Raw genomic sequence first — 20,170 nt, 5'->3', positions numbered from 1 at the left:
GCTGTCTCCCTTGTGGACGTAGCTTCCTCTGTCCATCATTGCTTAGACAGTTCCAGGTCCTGCAAGGCAGACTTTGCCATGATTCCAGCTCTCATTAGATAGTTTTATCTTCTCAATTCTGATAGTGACACCTGCTCCACCCAGTTGTCTCACCAGATTTAGCAGTTTTAGTGCTTTCCTGCTGTTGGGTTATTTTGTATCCTTTTTGGCTTCTAAGTTCTTCCATTATCTACTTAATTAAATCCCTATATTACATTTCTTTTATTTGAAGTACCTACGGTGGTTTCTGTTTCCTCCTAGATTCTGTCTAACACAAACTCAGACATTGGTTGATAGGCTGGTGAAAAAATAATGCCCCCAATTTAATGACATTTAGCAGAAAAAAAAAAGGAATGAATTATAGCTACATGCAACAAAATGAATATGTTTTGGAAACACAGAGTAAAAGGGAAAAAAACAACTGCTTGAAGACTGCATCCAGCTCAATATCATATGTTAAAGCTCAAATAACAAAAACCAAGCAAGACTGAGCATTATGTTGTTAAAAGATGTATTTGTGATTAAATTATTTTTAAAGCAAAGGATTAAACTACAAAATTCAAGACAATGATTACTTCTGATAAAAAAAATTTGGGATATGTAAGATGGATTTATTTATTGAGATTGGAAAGGTTTTAAGTTTTAATTCTTACATTGGGTGGTAGGCTCAAGAATATTCTTCTTGTTGTTATGCTTCATAATTTGCAAGGGTGTTGTGTGTTATGTGTTGTGGTAGGTACAATAGTACCCCCCCCCCCAAAAAAAAGTTTATATCCTAGGTTTCAAAACTTGTGAATATATCACCTTACATGCAAAATGGTACTTTTACAGATGTGATTATGGTTTGTAACTTTGAGATATGGAGATTATCTTGAATTAACCTAGTGGGCTCAATCAAATCATAAGGCCTTTAGAATAGAGACCCTCTCCTGGCTGTAGTAAGTAAAAGAGAGAGAGAGAGAAGGAGAGAAATAATGGAAGAAGAGGAAGAGAGGGATTTCGACATTGTTGGCTTTAAAGATGGGGGAAGTGTGCCAACAAGACAAAGGAAGTAGGTAGGTTGTCTATAGAAGATGCAAAAAGGAAGGAGATGGATCCTCCTTAGAGCCTCCAGAAGGAATACAACCCTAGTTGACTATAGCCCTGTGAGACCCGCACCAGACTTCTAACTTAAAGAAATGTAACAGCATAAGTTTTTGTTGTTTGTTTGTTTTGAACACAGTTTTGCTCTTGTTGCCCAGGCTGGAGTGCAATGGTGCGATCTCGGCTCACTGCAACTTCCACTTCCTGGGTTCAAGTGATTCTCCTGCCTTAGCTTCCTGAGTAGCTGGGATTACAGGCATGTGCCACCATGCCCATCTAATTTTGTATTTTTTAGTGGAGACGGGGTTTCTCTACGTTGATCAGGCTGGTCACAAACTCCTGACCTCAGGTGATCCACCTGCCTTGGCCTCCCAAAGTTCTGGGATTACAGGCGTGAGCCACTGCGCCTGGCCAAGTTTGTATTATTTAAACCACTAAATTTGTGATAATTTGTTATAACAGCAATCGAAAGTCAATACATATATATTATCTGCATATTATTTTCTGCTCATTTACAGCTCAAATTTCACCTAAGCTCCTCTCTTAAACCTCCTTCCACAACTTAATTATCTCTAAGCCAAAGTGTAATTTCAGGAGTTCCATGGGATTTCTTGAAAGAGTATGTGCCCATGAAAAGATCACCTGGTGTTAACTTAAAAACATTAACATATGTTGTTTTAAATGACATACATCAAAACAAAATGAAACAAAATTTAAATGTAAAAAGATACAAGTATACATATGTATATGTATATGTGTGTGTGTGCATATATATATAGAAAATACATGTGAGACTTTTCATATTAAAACTAAGCAAGGATAGGAGTAGTAATGTCTAACAATTACCATGGAAAACAAGAAGCCTTAACAAAATAAAGAAGGCCATTATATAATGATAATAGATGAACTATATGGAATCTGTTACAATCATCATCTCATATTCACTGATGAAATAACGATATAATATGTGATAAAAAAATAAAGAAAAATTGGGTTCTTTACGTCATTCTTAGTCTTTAACAAGTTGAACAGAGGAATTAGAAAAAAGACAATCATTGTAACATTGATTATATATTGACATGTATATAGACACATACAGTATATATAGTGAACATTATATTCTAAACCAGGTGCACTTTTTATGTAGTTAATGGTATTATAAGACCACAAATAAATTATCAATGAGTTATTAAAATATGAAATTGGTAGTCACATTAATTGATAATTATGAAATAAAACTTGGTAATCAATTTTTCAATAGAATCCACCAGTCATTTGAAAATTAAAAATTGTTTTTTCCTTATACATAGATTTAAATCAAAAATCAATTGTATAGTTACAGGAGATTGTATAAATGACTAAAATGCAGACACTTGGATGAGTTCTCTGTACCTTAACGATATAGCATGATGCCAACTTTTCCAGAAGAACATTAGATTTAGAAAAGCACTGCAGTTAGAAGTGTGGGCACTGGTTTCACACTACCTGGGACTTGAACTCCATTTTTATCACTTGGTAGCTGTAGGTCTTAGCAAGTTATCCAGCCTATTTTACCTGGTTCCTCATATCTTCATTGTGGTGAGGGTTAAAAGAATAATTTTTGAAAAGTGTTCAGCACAGCCTTGGCACAAAGCAAATTCTGGGAAACTTATGCTGTTATTACATTAAATATTCCCCCATTTGACTAAAAACTGAAATATCTTATTGGGTATTGGATTAATAGATTATTTTAGTGAAAGTTGACATATTTACAATATTAAGCATCTTGGGGCTTTCTATTAATTCAAGTCTTTGCATACATTACTTATCAGAGTCTTAACGTTTACTTCATAGGTTTTCCAGATTTTTATTGGAATGTCTCTACAGGTTCATTGTTAGGAATGCTATTAGCTGTTGATCTGAAATATTTTTATATCTAGTTTATTAAGTGTTATTAGGAAAGGTTATTGAATTTTATCAAATACTCTTTTATTTTCCATATTTATGTGATATATTAACTGACATACTTCCAATATTATCCTAATTAACCTGTCTTTGTATTATCATTTAGTTGTGGTAGTTTTTTGTTTTATAATGCCATCAAATTATATCAACAATGTTTTCTTTAATATCTTAATAATTACATTTATCAGTTATATTGTTCAATAGTTTTCTTTTTTTGTATTCCTTTAAATCAGGTTTGAATATAATACCTGGGAAATTCTTTCTCTATGATTTGGAAAGATTTTTAAGTATGAGTTATTATACTTTGAGGGCATAAATAACTCTGCTTTAGGAAGCTTTATAGTTATATTTGATTCATAGCTTCTTTTCCATTTCTGTTTGGTTTTCTACTTTATGAATCAGTTTTAATAATTTATATAAATATCAGGTTTTTTAAAAAATATGCTGTAAAGTTGTTTATATTTTTATTGAGAATTCACTTACAGAAAATATCATTTGGAAGAGCTCATGGAAAATTTTCTTTGATAGACAAGCACAATCCCCTTTTTTTTTTTTTTTTTTTTTTTTTACTTTAAGTTCTGGGATACATGTGCAGAACATGCGGGTTTGTTATATAGGTATACATGTGCCATGGTAGTTTGCTGCACCTGTCAATCCACCATCTAGGTTTTAAGCCCTGCATGCATTAGGTATTTGTTCTAACGCTCTCCCATCCCTTATCCCCACCCACTGACAGGCCCTAGTGTGTGATGTTCCCCTCCCTGTATCCATGTGTTCTGATTGTTCAACCCCACTTATGAATAAGAACTTGCAGTGTTTGGTTTTCTGTTCCTGAAGCACAAACTTCTTTAAGAGCAGCTAGTGACAAGCAGGATACATCGATACATACATTATACAATATAATGAATCAATATTGATACATTACTATTAACAAAAGTTTATACTTTATTCAGATCTTCTTTTTTATGTAAAGCCATTCCTCTGTTCCAGGATCCAATCCAAGATAGCACATTATATTTAGTTGTCATGGTTTTCTAGGTTCTTCTTGCTTGTGACAGTTCCTTAGACTTCCCTTGTTTTTGATTATCTTTATAGTTTTGAGACATACTCTTCAGGTATATTGTAGGATGTCCCTCTATTGGGATTTGTTTAATTGTTTTTCTCACTACCAGACTGGGGTTACGGGTTTTGCAGGAAGACTGCAGAGGTAAAGTACAATTCTCATCACGTTATGTCAAGTATCCATCCTATCAGTATGATGTATCGGTGTTGATGTTAATCCTCATCACTGTCTGAGGTAGTGTTTGTCAGGTTTCTCCATAGGCAAGTTACTCTCTTTTCCCATTTTCTAAACTGAACTCTGAAAGGAAGTCACTATGATCAGTTCCCATTTAAGAAGTGAAGAATTCTACTCCTCCTTCAGAGTGGAGTATCTACAGAAATTGTAGGAATTCTGCATCACGTATCTTCTTTCCCCCATTTATTTATTTATTCAATCACATATTTATTTATATGAGTATGGGTTCATGGCTATTAATTTTATACTTTGGGTTATAATCCAATACTACGTTAGTTTGCTACTCAAATTGTTCCATCTTTGGACATTAGGAACTCTTTCAGTTGGCTCCTGTCCCTGACACATCCCCATCAATGTAGGATTTATTTGAGTTCCTTACCTTCCAGAATTACACAATGCTCTAGGATCATCTAATATATTTCCTGAGCCTAGAATCAGCCATTTTTCCAAGGAATCCTTGTTCCTGTTATTGTAGAATGACATTAGAAACCAATATCTACGCTGAAGATGTGCTTATTGCTTTCGGGTGTTGTTTTAGGCATTCTCAGCTGGCAAAGCAAATAAATATATATATGTAAACTGAATATTCATACATCCATAAATATTTCTATATGTAACCATCCGTATTTATATTAAGCTAAAACCGATGTTCCCAACTCTAATCTATTATCATAAGGATTACAGCCTCCTCTCATTGCTGGTCTGTAAGTAGCCACTCCAAAAATGAGGAACCTGGCTCCTATCATCCACTTCCATTTAAATAACTGTTTAATTGCATTATACATGTATAGCCATATCAAAATTGGTAATGTAAATCAACAACTTTTTATTAACTAGAGCACAGTGCCTATGTGCAGTTTCTTCTATTGTTAGATTTTTAACCTTGCAATTCCAAAGTTATTTAGGTCAGTACCTTTTCCCCAGCCTTTCCAGTGAGATTGTTTCATGTAAGTGTAATGCAGTTAGATTCTCTTGTCACAACCTTCATCCCTTCCTGGAAACCACCAACCTGCTAAATAATATATATTTTTTTCCATTCCTCACAGTACATTTATTTCAGTAATTTTGTTATGTCGGTTCTTAGCATGAGCATAGTGTTACATGATTTTTGTACATATAATCACATCCAAAACAAGTGCAAAACTTTAAATCGTAAACATTCTCATCATATGTAGAAATATTTTAATTAGTTTATTAAGTTTTGCTAACTGATAAAATTTGGAAGATATCATAAAAGAATGTCTATTCTTAATTGTGTAGTGAGAATTATTTGTTAATTACATTTCTACAATGTTAAATAAAGAGGCAAATCTGTTCTGAAAGCATGTCAAATTTTAGGTAAAACATTAAAAACAAATCTGTTAATGAATGTCTGCAATAAAGAACATTAGATTTTTAAAATATATTATAAAAATGTAAAGGGTAAATAGTATCTTTGTTGACAAAATAGGAGGCAGCATGGATTCACCACTTTATTGTCTGAGAAATGCAACGGGAGCAAAGAATATTTCCTCACCACAAATAATTTTCAGGATGATGTACATATTTCTTTTTGAAATACTTGTTTAAGCAAATGTCCCTCCACCTTTTAGTATTGAAAAAGCCATTCTATGTGATTTTTTAAAAAAACACTTTTACACATCTAGATAAAATGTGTAAAATGTTTGTGTGTATCTAGAACATACAAACAAAATATAATAGCTTATTTTTCTATGCAAGTCTTATGGAGAATAAACAGAGCCTTGATTCTGGTAACACTGTAGAAAACATAATTTTCCAATGTGAATAGTATTTTTTAATATGGTATACTTTAAATTTCCCTCTTTGTGTTGTAAAGTTCTGTAGGTTTTGACAAATGCATAGTGTCATGCGTCTAACATTACAGTATCATGCAAAATAGTTTTACTGTCCTAAAAACCCTCTGTGCTACACTACTCAAACCTCTGCCCTATCCTCTGAACCTTTGGCAACCACTGATCTTTTAACTGTGTCTATAATTTTGCCTTTTGTAGAATGACATACAATAAAAATCATGCAGTATGTAGCCTTTTCAGACTACCTTCCTTCACTTATCAGTATGTATTTAATGTTCATCCATGACTTTTTATGGCTTGATAGCTTGCTCCTTTTCATTGATGAATAACATCCCATTGGATGGATATTCCACGATTTGTTTATCTATCGCTTATTTAAGAACATCTTGGTTTCTGGAGAATATGAATAAAGATGCTATAAACATTCATATGACGGTTTATTGCAGACATATTTTAAAATCAATTGGGTAAATATACAAGAACATGGTTGCTGGATTGCATGGTTAAATGATATTTAACTTTGTAAGAATCTGCCACACTGTCTTCCAAAGTGACTGAACCATTTTTTATTCACTAACAATGAATGAAAGTTCCTGTTGCCGCACATCCTTACTAGCATTTGGTATTATCAGTTTTTTGGACTTCAGCCATTCTAATGGGAGTGTAGTGGTATCTCATTGTTGTTTTAATTTGTATTTCCTTAATGATAAAAGACATTGAACGTTTTTTCTTTTCTTTTGACCTCTGAATATCTGCTTTGCTGGGTGTTTTCAGATCTTTTGCTCACTTTTAACTGACTTGCCTGTTTTCCTTTTTTCTTTTCTTTTTTTTTAATTGTTGAGTTTCAAGAGTTCTTTGTATACTTTGGGTGTAAGCCCTTGCAAAAATGTTTTGCAAATATTTTCTCCCAGTATGTGACTTGTTTCTTTATCTTAAAAGTGTCTTTTTCATGGCAGAAGTTTAAATTGTTTTTTATTTTATGAATTGTGATTTAGGTGTTGTATCTAAAGTCTCATTGCCAAACCCAAAGCCACCTAGATTCGTTTTTCCTGTATTTTCTTCTAGGCTGCTTATTTGTGTCAAATAAATTTAGATCAGCCAGGCAAGAGAAGGGTATCCCATTCTTGTTGATATGATTTTAAAGAGAAAACTTTCTGACAGTCTATGATTTAAAAAAAAAAAACAAGTTTTCTCAGTAGAAGTGCAGCTATGAAAGAGGTTGTTCTGACTCAACAGCAGCAGCCTGACCTTGGGAGAAAAGTTGTTTCCTGTTAACTTTGCAGCTGGTTTTATCTGTGACTGTTTTTTGTGTGTCTGCTTTAATTTGCACAATGAATGGACAGTCTAATGTTTTACTTTTCCAGAGGGAGTAGATATTTTGCTTCCTCACCACACAAGCTCACCACACACACAATGCAGGGTTCTTAGCCTGCATCGACTTGATCATAAACTCGGGAAAAGACAGATATTGGTCAATATTTCCTTCCAAAAGTGGAGATGATAAAGTAGAAGTATAGAAATCCTGAAGTCCAGACTTCCTTGTTCAGCCAGGTTTTGCTCCTTCTCCACACACCTTTGCTCTTTTCTCCAGCTTCCAAGGAATGTCACAAAGGGAGTGGGAAACAATGAACCTATTCTTTCCTGCTTTAAATCCAATTCCACGTAGTCACGGACACTGTTGGGCAGGATCTCTGGCTTGGTGGAAAGTGGGGCGTGCTGCCTAAAGTGATTAGTTTGGAGACCTTCTCTGTGCCGTCGCTATGGGAATGCCAGCTGTGTGTCGTCCGGGTGCGGGGCCGAGTCGCCAGGCCACATCGCAAGCCTCCACATCCTCAGCTGGCCCGGAGCTTGGGTCTTGGCCCCGCCCCCTGCGGACGCGGAGCCTCGTCAGTTCCGTCCCTGGCCCTGGGAACCGCTGTTGACCCCACTCTGCGTGTCTGCCGGAACCTGGCTGGCAGCGCTACTTGCTGCCCCGCCAGGCCGAGTGAGGGCGGAGCCGGGCCTCCAGCCGCCAGGACTGGAGCCGCGGGAGGTGGAGCCCCGGTCCGGAAACCGGGGATCCGCGGCCATGACGGTGCCGGTCCGCGGCTTCTCGCTGCTCCGCGGCCGCCTGGGCCGAGTGCCGGCGCTGGGCAGAAGCACAGCACCCTCCGTAAGGGCACCGGGAGAGCCCGGGAGCGCGTTCCGCGACTTTCGGAGCAGCAGTGTGAGGTACGAGGGTTGCGGGCTCCGGTTGCGGAGCCGCTGGCGGTGGGAGGGCGGCGGGGGCGCGGGCGGCGCTCGCGCGCGCGGGGCTGTAGGCTTGTGGGCGGCCGCCCGGCGGCGCGCTGGGTAGAGAACCGCTTTGGCTGTGAGGTGGCCTTGCCGGTCTCGCGGTCAATTCTCAGTTGCCTCAGCTCGGGGAACGAAAACGTGCTCCGCTCTGGGCTCTCGCACCAGAACGTGCCATCTTTGCAGCAGGTGCAGTTGATTTAGGAAGACATTTGAGGCACTAAGAAAAGGTACCATAAAAACACGTGGTCGGCTTTGGCCAAACATTTGTTTTTGCTTTGTTTATTTTAGCGTTTCGTAAATAAAGGATTAGACGTTGTCCAGATGACTTACTAATGTTTGCGTTTCTGAATTCCTTTGTTAATGGTTTTGTCGAGGTCTTTTCCAACTCTAAAATTATTTATGGTTTCACAAAACCAGATATCAGTGCAGATTTCTCAGTCTTTTCATGTATGGCTCTGGCCCTAAACCTCTGTCAGGTGATGAGACTTAGATTCATTACATCTCTTTGGACTTGGTTGCTGGGGAAGAACCATGCAAATACAAAAGGGTACGCACTCTTCCGTCTTCTACTTTGCTTGTCTTACTTGCAAAATCCGTCTTAAGAAGATGAAAATGTATCTTCTTGACCCAGAGCCTGTGAGTCCAGAAGAACCTCTGTTTTCAGACTTTCAGGGCTTCCAGAAATGCGCTTTCATTGCCATTTTATGTCCGAAGATTGTGTCTCACTCGAGTTTTTGTATCCCCCAGTGCCCAGCACAATCCCTAGAAAAAAGCAATGATAAACATACTGTTTATTTAATTTAAATCAATTAGCTCCCTATTGTGTACATTTAGATCTTAGTCTTAAGTGACTGAATTTAAAAGTTACTTCCTATAGGGTTTGCTTCGGACATAGTTTCTAGTGACTAGGTCTTCCACAAGGATATGTGAGAAAATAACTGAATCAGAGTTGTGTAAGCTGTAGTAGGGTGGGTAAGAATGTGCCACTTAGTTTGAAACTACCAGCTAGCTCTACTACCTAGGAAAAGCAGATTCTGTAGAATTCTGTTTGTATTAAAGAATTGAGGGAATTATTTGCCGTCACTCTAAATTACTTGTTCATGTTATTATTTTTTGAATTTCAGTTGTTTTAGGGGTGCTTTTCAGGGTGAGGATAACTTGTTTCAAATAGTACAACTTGATTAATTTCCCTTTGTCAGCTTGCTGTAAACAACTCCATCTCCCCATCTTCTCCATGACCTGCATACATTGAATGGAAGTCATTACAAACAACAGTTACAACCCCAAAATTTGGTTGTAGCCACTTGCTTTGTACACACACACACACACACACCCCTCAACTCATGTAGAATTCAGAACTTTTAAGTAACACGTAATGACCTCCTTATAATTTAAAATAGTTGAGTGCAAAGCTTTTGGAAAGCTATTATCCCTGTGGACAATAACAGTTACTACTTTCAGCCCGGCTGCTTTCAGTTCCACTTGATGCATGTTATAATTATAAAAATAAGTAATATATTTTGATAGTTTTTATTTTTTTAAAGACGGCACTAGGCAAGTTAAGATAAGGCGGGTGTTTTGTACGCCCTCTTTGTACTGAATACCATACCGTCTCTGAAGGTGAGGTTGGCCCCAAGGTTGAGAAACACCTGTGGACTTGTGGGCTCGGGTGGGGAGGAATTCGGACAGTGTGTTGATGCTTATTGGTGTCTCTTTTCTCTTCTAGGACCAGCAGAGAGAAGAGATTCCATCTTCCAGAGGTTGCCACTGTCTGCCTCCCCACTTGTCCCCATCCACAGTCATCTTTTTTATATATATAGTGACACATTGGTTGTCTAGTTGTTCATAGTTAAGGTGATTTAAGTCTGACATCATTTCTTTTGCCATGAAATTTACACCTTAGTGTTATTCTCACTGAAAATTGCCTTTAAGTTTGATAAACCCTTATCTCAGTGATATTGACTGTTTTTAAGAGATTTATCACGATTTCTGAGCTATGTAGAGCCTTAATTAAAAAAGTATCTTTGATTATTTTTTCATATTTTGGCCACATACCTATAATAATGGAATATTTACAATACTTTTTAGTGGAGAATTTTTTTAAGTAGAATTTCAATAAATAATGTTTGATGGAGTTTGGAAGTTATCGTATTTTAAAGTATCATTTAATGTTTTCCTCTCAGTGAGTTTTCCTTTAAAATTTGCAATGAATTTGTTTTCCTGTTTATGCATGAGAATTTAGGTCTTATTAATTGGGAGAAATTAATGTTAAAGTAGTAAATAAGCCCTTCTTGTTGCAGCTTACTGTTTCTTGAAATGAATTAACTATCCAGGCAAAAGGTTAAAAATGAAAAAAAAAAAGTCTTTGTAACTAAATTTTTCCCATTTTGTTGTGGTGCGTGAGCAGTTTACAAATCAAAACATCCTTGGTTAAAAGTCATCACATGAGTTTGTGCCCAGTGCTTTTCAGTGTGAGGAGCCTGGTAGCAGCCTATCCCATTTGGGTGGGAAGGTTATAGACCTTGCCATGCTCAAAGCAGATTTGAAGGTGTCCTGCAACATGGGCACTTTCACAAACCCCGCTTTGGCTTATTCTAACTGAACTACTTATTTTAATTAACTAAATGGATATCCCAAGTATTCCATGTTTATCCTGTTGCTCAGTGAATCCTCAGATCGTTAATTTGGTAGATTCTCTTTTTTCTCCTCATCCTATTACTTCTTTTAGCTTTAAAAAAAAAATGCGTACTGCCTACAGGTCTTTTGGAAGTTTCACCTTTCTCTTTGTCGCACTGGCATCGACTTTATAATTTTTGCAGCTAGACCACATTTTTAAAAAATCTACATTTTTGGAAGTAGTAAAAGATACTTATTTGTGTTATTTAAGTATTCATGTCTTTTACCATGGGTAGTTAAGTTTAATAATTAAGAAAGACACATTTTATCAGTACCAATGTTCATTTTTTTTCCAGACTCTTCCTTCTACTACTTACTCTGTATTTCTGTCTCTTCTAATGACTAGGAAAGGCAGTTTCTCAAAATCATCTTCTATTTTGTTGGCAAATTTGATAATGTGGTGGTGTTCCTATCCTCCTGCTATACCTGTTCTACTGAAAATGAGATATAATAGCCATCTGGCTACAATTTTGATTTCTAAGAAATTCTTATGTCATTTTAAATTCAAAAACTAAATATTTCAACATTTGGTCTCTCATAAGTTTTATTTTCTTTGTTCCAGCTGTTCAGAAATAGTGTGTTCTAATATCTCCACAATCAAGATTTTTGACTAAAATGGATCAGTAGATGAAAAAGAGGGACTAGTAGTAATTTTAGATCTCGTTAGTTAATCATGATCTTACTAATAATTTGGCAATTTCTTTAATGACCCAAATCTTTGTTGTTCAAATGTCTTGAAGTTGTTATTCTTTCATATTAGTACTCTGATGGGAGGATGAAAACAGAAAGGAGCAACACCAGGTGATCTTTTCATGGGCACATACTCTTTCAAGAAATCCCATGGAACTCCTGAAATTACACTTTGGCTTAGAGATAATTAAGTTGTGGAAGGAGGTTTAAGAGAGGAGCTTAGGTGAAATTTGAGCTGTAAATGAGTATGCTAAATTAAAGAAATGGTTAGTAATAAGTGGTATTTGCTATTAAGAAATTCACTTGGGATTTGAGAAAACATTTTACATGCAAGGTAGAAAACTTTATGGTCAGAATAGAACACAATCTGAACCTAAATTAACAGTAGTGTTAAAGAATTCAGGCCAGGATATTATCCAAGAAGGCTTAGCCAGCTGCTCCACTTAAGGTTACATCATAAGTGGTTTCTGTGTTGCTATTGTTTTTATTAGCATTTCAATGACTACATCGTAGTATATTAAATCAATTCGCCCTAACTTACCTAACCATCTTGCTGTTTTTAAATGTCTAGTTCTTGGAAAATATGTAATAATTAACTCTCAGATTGAGGTCGTGTTCTTGTCAACATCATACCAACCAGGTTTGTTCACTTCATCATCTGAACTCTATGTAGGTTTCTATAATTAGGCTCATTAGAGTGTTCCTAGATCCAAAGACTATCTAAAGATCTAAAGATTCATAATTCTAAAGTGAGGGTGTGTGTATAGTTTGCAACAGATGTTCTCTCCCCAGTTTTTTTTTTTTTTGCTGTTTGTAATTAACTGGAACTGCAATGAATGCCATCATGCTTTTAAGGAATTCAGTTGTATTGTTGAAAAAGACATTTTTCTTAATATCTAAGGAGCTCTTAATGTTAAGCACTTTGCTGAGGTTTTGCACATACAATATGTCCTTCGATCCTCACAACAACTAAAGGAGGAAGACAGACACTATTACTATCTATTTCCAGTTAACAGATTGAGAAATTGAGGCTTAAAGAAATTAAACTTGTCCAAGTTGACACAGTAAATACATGGTGAAGACAGGCCTGAACCCACATCATCTTTCCAGTGTTCTTCTCTACAGGCAGTTTATAATTATTGACTTATCTCACTTTTGCTTTTTCTTCTTTTTGAAACATTTATTAATATTAAATCTCATAGAACTTTTGTGAATCTGGAAAGCTAATTTGCATGTATATTTTACAAATTATTTTGTTAGATTTCCTCAGTTTGAGATGTTCTTAACCTAGGACCGTATGGATAGAATTCAGGGGATCCATAAACTTGGATTGGAGGTTACTAACTTTTAATAAATTTAGCTTTTTTTTTTTTTCATTGTCAGTGTTGGCAACAAATACATAATATCATCAGTACATGTGACTTGCTAATATAAGTTACAAATACTTCAGTATCACGAAGTTGCGGCAGATACCACAAAACATCATCTGCACATCACTATTTTGTTATGGTAGTTAGACCTACCACTAGATCCTGTTATTTAATACTTTTTTTAAAAAAGCATTTGATAGCATTTCAGTAAAATTGGTTTTCCTTGTAATCTGTATTTTATATTGAATGTTTAAAGGACTCTTTCTGAGAAAGAGTCCACAGGTTTCAGCAAACAGGCCAAGAGGTTTTGTGGCACAAAGCTTAGCATCTAAGGTTCTTTCTGACAAAGTTAGTTTGAAAATGAATGGATATTGTTTAAGTAGTACAGAGTCAGAAAGTTAACTAATTAAAAAACTGAGTATCAAGAAGAGTCATATTTAATGAAAATAAATTATTTTACTTTTTATTGATTTGCAAATGTAATTTCTAGTGAAATTTCTTCCAGATGTGAATAGGGTACTTGGGGTATGAAACGAATTTTTTTTAAAGAGGCCATAAACGTAACACTTACAGGTATACATTTATTTTAACAACATACCTCAGAACACTCCCTATACTGGTGATTGATTTTATTCTCTATGGAATTTTGCCCTGTTTTGGGGGGGTTTCATTTCTATTGTACAAACTCAAGATATCAAAGATATGCCCTAAGATGTAAAGCAGTTAAACTGTATGTTAGGGCCTGGGTAGAGCTTGGAATTGTTAGTCATTGTATTAGGATTTTTCATCTGTATAGAGATAAAATGGTTCATTGCAGCTCTAGCTGAAGTTGTGAATAAAGATGAGATTGAAACTAAGATGTAGATTTTTCAGGTATACGAATTATAAAGATGTAGATTTTTCAAGTATACGAATTAAATAAACTATTGATCTTGACTAGGTTTTATTTGTTGTTATGCTACTTTTTTGTGGAAGAGTATTTTGATACATAGAAATAATCCCCCCCTTTGTTACTTTGCTCTAGTTTATTAAATACATCATTTGATTCTAACAAGCATAGATAAGGTGGTTAGTTTATTTTCTGGAAGTACAAGTAAACAAGCCCATGGAAACAGCACTAAGTGCTGAAGATTTTCTGCCCTCATAATGTTTCTGGTTATTGAAATATATCTCCATCTGTTATGTAGCAGAAACTAGGAGAAAGAGCCACTTTTGCAAACCAGCCAATGAACTTTTAGCCAAATCCTCTTATGTAATGTAAGGTCAACAAGAGAGTATTTCCATTAAGTAGATGAAGAAATTGCATGCCGTTGAGAGAAGCTAAGTTACTTGCCTAACTTTATTATTGCTACTAATGGTGACCTAGAGCTCTGATGCTCAGGACTTCTGATTTCAGGTGAGTAATTTGTACTACATAGTGCTGCCCTGCTACTCACTAGCTGCCACCTCCCTTCTTTCAATTTTGCCTCCTGATGAAGCCATATTTCGTGGCTAGCCCAGCAGTAAGCAGGGCTCCTTTTCTTGCAGGCTTTGGGGGAAGGTCGTTTCTGCCTTTGTGGGAAACCACCTGAGCAAGTAATGACAGGGCACATCATGTAAATAATATCCAAGGGGTCAAATGGATTTCGTTTTTGATATGCATTAATGCCAAGGTCACTATATAATTTGTTGACCAAACTAGCATATTTTTTAGAGTAAAAAGGGGCATGAATGTAATGAAAATTATATATTTGGAATATTTATTGGCTTACAAATATATTAGTGAACTTACAGTTTCAAACTATTTTCAAAATTAACATTTTAAGAGATAATTTATATCCTTATATGTTAAAATAAAAATTTATATTACATGAATATTCAGCATGAATAATTATTCCTGGTGCATATTCACTTAACTTGAATCAATTTCTTAGCTGTATCTTTTAACACTTTGATACTGATAATTTTCTGAAAAAAGTTAATAAGATCTTATGCTTTATTATTATTATTTTTTTTGAGATGGAGTCTTTCTCTGTCACCCAGGCTGGTGTGCAGTGGCGTGATCTTGGCTCACTGCAACCTCCGCCTCCTGGGTTCAAGCGATTCTCCTGCCTCAGCGTCCTGAGTAGCTGGGACTACAGGCGTGCGCCACCACGCCCAGCTAATTTTTCTATTTTTAGTAGAGACGGGGTTTCACCATATTGGTCAGGCTGGTCTTGAACTCCTGACCTCATAATCTGCCCGCCTTGGCCTCCCAAAGCACTGGAATTACAGGCGTGAGCCACTAGGCCCTGCCCTTATGCTTAATTTTAAAATTACATTTTCCGCAATTTTCTTAACAGTTGCAAATAGAGTCTTTGCTTTAGACAATGGTTATTTTAGTTTTAAAAGTACTGTCTCTATAGATGCTGAAGCATACATAAATTGCTAAATGGAACAGTCTTAATTCTACGTTTTGCACATTGAAATGGGAAGATATTTTAGCCTAAATATTTTCAAAGGTGCTCTCTTGGTGTATCTTTTCAAAGTACTTTTCTTTGGCAAATACTTACATAAAAGTCATCAAATAAGTTGTTTTTGTGTATGGATTTAAAACTAGTTTGCCATATTTAGATTTGGGAAAAGTAAAGTTTTTCTCAATTATGTTCCAATATTTTACAAAATAGTAATTTATTCAATGAAATTTTATTCAACAAAAAATATGAGCTCCATTAGAAGATTGTTTTCAGACATTGAACTATTAATTGCCATTATAGATGTATTTATTTACTAATTCTGCTGTACACAAAGTTCCACAAACTAGGTGGCTTGAAATAGCAGAAATCTGTTTTCACACTTCTGGAGGCTGGAAGTCTGAAATCGCAAAGTATCTGTAGGCCCATGCTCTGTAGACTAGCTTCTAGTTATTGCCAGTAGTCCTTCGTGTTCCTAAGGAGTTTGCAGTTGCATAATTCCAGTCTTTGCCTCTGTTGTCAAATGGTTGTCTTCCCTCTCTGTCTTCACTTCCCTTCTGTGTGTATGTGTCTCTGTGTCTCTTCTCATAAGGACAGAAATTAAAATTACTTGTGCATTGTTTGAGCTATCATTTTTTAAATTGGTTTACTTCTTCCCTTCCTTTTGAAGAGATAACGTTTCTGTTTGTAAGCTTTGGTTTCACTGATTACAATTCACTAAAAACTTTAAATCTGAAGGTGTCCCTACCCCCATTTAGTCTATTTGTTGAATGTGTTGATTAATAGTTTCCAACAACTTTTGAAAAAAATGCAACAAGTGTTGCCCATCCCAGTGCCAGGCCAGCCCCTACAGACACAGCCTGTAGGCCACTCCTTGCAGACCCAGGCTCTAGGCCTGCACTAATGCCAGGGCAGCATCCAAGGATTCCAGCTTAGCCACTGCAGACTTAGGCATCAGATAGAAACTCATGGACCCGCATTCTAAGCATGCCCAAGTACTGGGTCAGCCTCCACGAATTCGGTTCCAAGCCTGTCCCCAGGGACCCAAACTCTGGACCCAACCCCATGGTTCCAGGTACGAGGTCTTCCCCTGCAGATCTAGGCACCAGGCCCATTCCAGGGGACCCTGTGCCAGCCCAGTCCCTACAGACTTGGGACCAGGACCATTCCAGTTCCAGGCTGGTCCCCATGGACTCAGCCTCAAGACCTACCCCAGTGCCGGGATGGCCACTTTGAACCTAGGCTTCAGGTCTGTGTTTGTAGGCCCAGGCTCCAGGACTGCTCCTATATACCCAAATGACAGCCCATCCCAGTGGACCCTCACACCAGATAGCCCCCTGTGAGTTGAAGTGTTAGGCCCACCACCTGCTGACTGAGGCATCACCTGCCAACCAATCCAAGGGATTTAGCAACAAGCCCACCCATGGACCATGCCGGATGGCCCATCAAGAATCTCTAGACCCACTGACTGGTGAAAGGCTTTCCCTACTGAAGCCAGCTTATAAAGAGTGGAATAGATGCCTACTTCTTCAAGTGATAGACACCAATGAAAGGACACAAAGATTATGAGCCATTAGGGAAACATGGCACCACAATAAGAACAAAATAAAGTAACAATTGACATAAAGAAATGGGGAGCTACAGGCTGCCTATCCAGAAAAGACAGACAACTAGACAATATCAATGATTTAAAATACTTCAAAAGGGTAAAAACAAGGTACTGTGGGAGCTCATAGCAGAGTCTCAGGGTACAGGGTTCAGAAAACATTACCAGAGTGTTTTATGAGCTGAGACTTGAGCAGCAGACTTGGCAAAGTGGTTGGAGAGGTGAGAAAGAGAAGGAGTTTCAGGCAGAGGGAAAATTATATGTGAAGGCACAGAGAGAACATGGTGCATTTCATGAATTAAAATATGACTGGTGTGTAGTGTACGACTCACTAAGCACAGTGTTCTTTAGCAGTGAGGCTAAAGTAGCTTATGCAGAACTTTGTAACCTATAGGGAATTTGGATTTTAGTTAATTTTCCCCCCAATTTCTCATGTCAAAAATGTTGGAGTCATGTTTGCCTTCTGTTTTTCTTTTTTTCATATCCTACACCCAATCTCAGTAACTCCCAATGGTTCCACTCTCAAAATAGATTCAGAATCAGACTACTTAGCTCCTCCAAGGCTACCCCTTTGCCTAACTCCCCATCATCCCTTGCGTGTTATATTATACTAGCTTCTTAGCTGGAGTCTCCACTTCTCCACTTGATCTCATAGAGTCTATCCTCCATATTTTCACCAGTTATTTTAAAAATGAAAGTCACGTCAAAATCTCTGAATGGCTTCCAGTAAAATCCAACATCCTTTCAAAGGCCTGCAGGGCCTTATGTAATCTGATGTCCCACTCCTTCTCTGACTTCATGTCTTGTCCCAGTTCACTTGTTCTTTCCACTGCCACCATTGACTTCTTGCTATTCTTCAAATATTTCAGGTATGCTCCTTGCTAAAGGCCTCCATACTTGCTGTCCACTTCCCTTGGCTTAGAATGCTTTTCTCCCAGGAATCTACATGACTTATTTCATTTCCTTCATTTCTGCCCACGTTACCTGATTTATCAGAGAAGTGATACCTTAACCCACCAATATAAAATAACTCTGGCCCTCAGATAAGTCGTTTCTCTGCCTCATGTCACATATGATATATTAAATACCTGTTGTTTTTCCAATATGCTTATATCTTCTTCAACTAGAATATTTCCATAAAAGAAAGTAATTGTTTTGTGCCCTATTATTTATATTCCCAGTGCCTAAAATAGTTTTCAGTGAATAGGAGACTTTCAACATGTATTTATTAAGTGAATAAACAATTAACATGTGGTGAGGAGTTTTAACCAGGGAGTTGATGTAATTGAATTAGAAAACAATCACTCACAGTATGGAAAATGGATTAGAGGAGATCAAGACAAGCCAGAGAGAAATTTTAGGAGATATATTATTCAGTGGCTGAACATTTGAATTGTTGCTGATGTTTAACCTTTTTAGCTTTTCAAGAATTTTCATGTTGAAAAATCTAATTTGTTTATGCACTAAAGTAATGAGAATGTATAAGTTGACCAGTTCTTCCAGCACATGGACTGATACAGGCACTCACCCATTGGACCTGCATTAATTTGAGGTTGCTTCATTTTTCTTCTTACAGTGACTCCTACAGAGCTAGGCTTGCTGAGTTCTACAGTGACTGATGGAGTCGGCTGGAGGGGCCAGTTGCTACTAAAAATGCTCAGAAACCTAACTCCTAATTTACTCATAAACACCAGCTAGCCAGGCTGTATCACGTCTGCTATAATTAGTTAGCAAGCTGACTTAGCACCTCAGTGCTATAATTTAAAGTAAACCCTGAGCAGTCTTAGACATGAGTATACATGGTACAGTTAAGTTTAATCTGTATAAAGGTTGTCCCTTTGGAGTCTGGGAATCCGTTTATGCTATTGGTCTTCTCTGACACTCTCCAGGTCATGCAGGTTACTGTCTAGGTCATAATTAGCCTGGATTATATTCAGTGATTGCCAGCTTCACAGTGGCCTGTGAACAAATTATTTTGTTTAATAGTGAGTGAATCAATAATGTCAGCAGTAGCATCACTACTCACATGCTATAAAATGCAAGACAGAGTTCAGATGTTTTTATATTTTAAAATAAAATGTATATTCCTTACCGTGTTAGGTGATTTCTAGTTTTTTAACAGATAAATCTGCTTCTATAATAGTGTTCTACCCTAAGAAAATATTCCTGACACAAATTGATTTATGGAAAGTTTTTCTTTGTTATTATAATAACAAAGTTGTGCTGGAATTTGTTGCTGTATCTGCAGTACTTAGTATTTGCTAATATACAAGGTCCTTGTTATCTTAGTGCCAAAAGGCTACTTAAATGAATTCATAAAGTGTCATCACCAGAAATTCATAGGAAACAGTGAAAAAAGTTTGTTACTTTACTTTGAAAAATAAAAACCTCAAAAGTTTTATTTTATTTTAACTTGATTTGTTTATAATTACATACAAAGTGTTGGAAGGTACAAAGCAGAAACTACAAAAGATCACTCAAGAAGTAATAGATAGGCTGGGTGCGGTGGCTCAAGCCTGTAATCCCAGCACTTTGGGAGGCCGAGACAGGCAGATCACGAGGTCAGGAGATCGAGACCATTCTGGCTAAAACGGTGAAACCCCCGTCTCTACTAAAAAATACAAAAAACTAGCCGGGCGAGGTGGCAGGCGCCTGTAGTCCCAGCTACTAGGGAGGCTGAGGCAGGAGAATGGCGTGAACCTGGGAGGCGGAGCTTGCAGTGAGCTGAGATCTGGCCACTGCACTCCAGCCTGGGCGACAGAGCGAGACTCCGTCTCAAAAAAAAAAAAAAAGAAGTAATAGATAACCTGAATAGCCCTCTATATTAAGGAATTTAAGTTTGTTGGTTTAAACCTTCCCAGAAAGAAAACTTCAGAATCAGATAGCTTAATGGGTGAATCCTACCAAACATTTAAGGGAGGAAAAAAAATGCCAATTCTTTACAC

General features: G+C 37.0%; 1 protein-coding gene across 4 annotated transcripts in view; it reads left to right on the top strand.

Annotated features, from left to right (window-relative positions):
- The first annotated feature begins 8,074 nt into the window (after nucleotides 1-8,074).
- The window catches only part of MTHFD2L (methylenetetrahydrofolate dehydrogenase (NADP+ dependent) 2 like), a 158,050-nt gene continuing 145,954 nt past the window's right edge, over nucleotides 8,075-20,170 (top strand). Inside the window, exons 1-2 of one of the 4 annotated variants that reach the window (XM_023189780.2) lie at nucleotides 8,075-8,388; nucleotides 10,178-10,305. In XM_023189780.2, coding sequence (XP_023045548.1) covers nucleotides 8,246-8,388; nucleotides 10,178-10,271 — 237 coding nt within the window. In that variant the 5' untranslated portion in view covers nucleotides 8,075-8,245 and the 3' untranslated portion in view covers nucleotides 10,272-10,305. Of the gene's footprint in view, nucleotides 8,389-10,177; nucleotides 12,363-20,170 lie in introns of those variants that run through there. The other 3 variants (XM_023189779.2, XM_023189782.2, XM_023189778.1) reach the window with 3 other exon arrangements.

This window comes from Piliocolobus tephrosceles, chromosome 3 (assembly GCF_002776525.5).
Source record: "Piliocolobus tephrosceles isolate RC106 chromosome 3, ASM277652v3, whole genome shotgun sequence".
NCBI classification, from domain to species: Eukaryota; Metazoa; Chordata; class Mammalia; order Primates; family Cercopithecidae; genus Piliocolobus; species Piliocolobus tephrosceles.
This window is presented reverse-complemented; position numbering and strand designations above follow the sequence as displayed.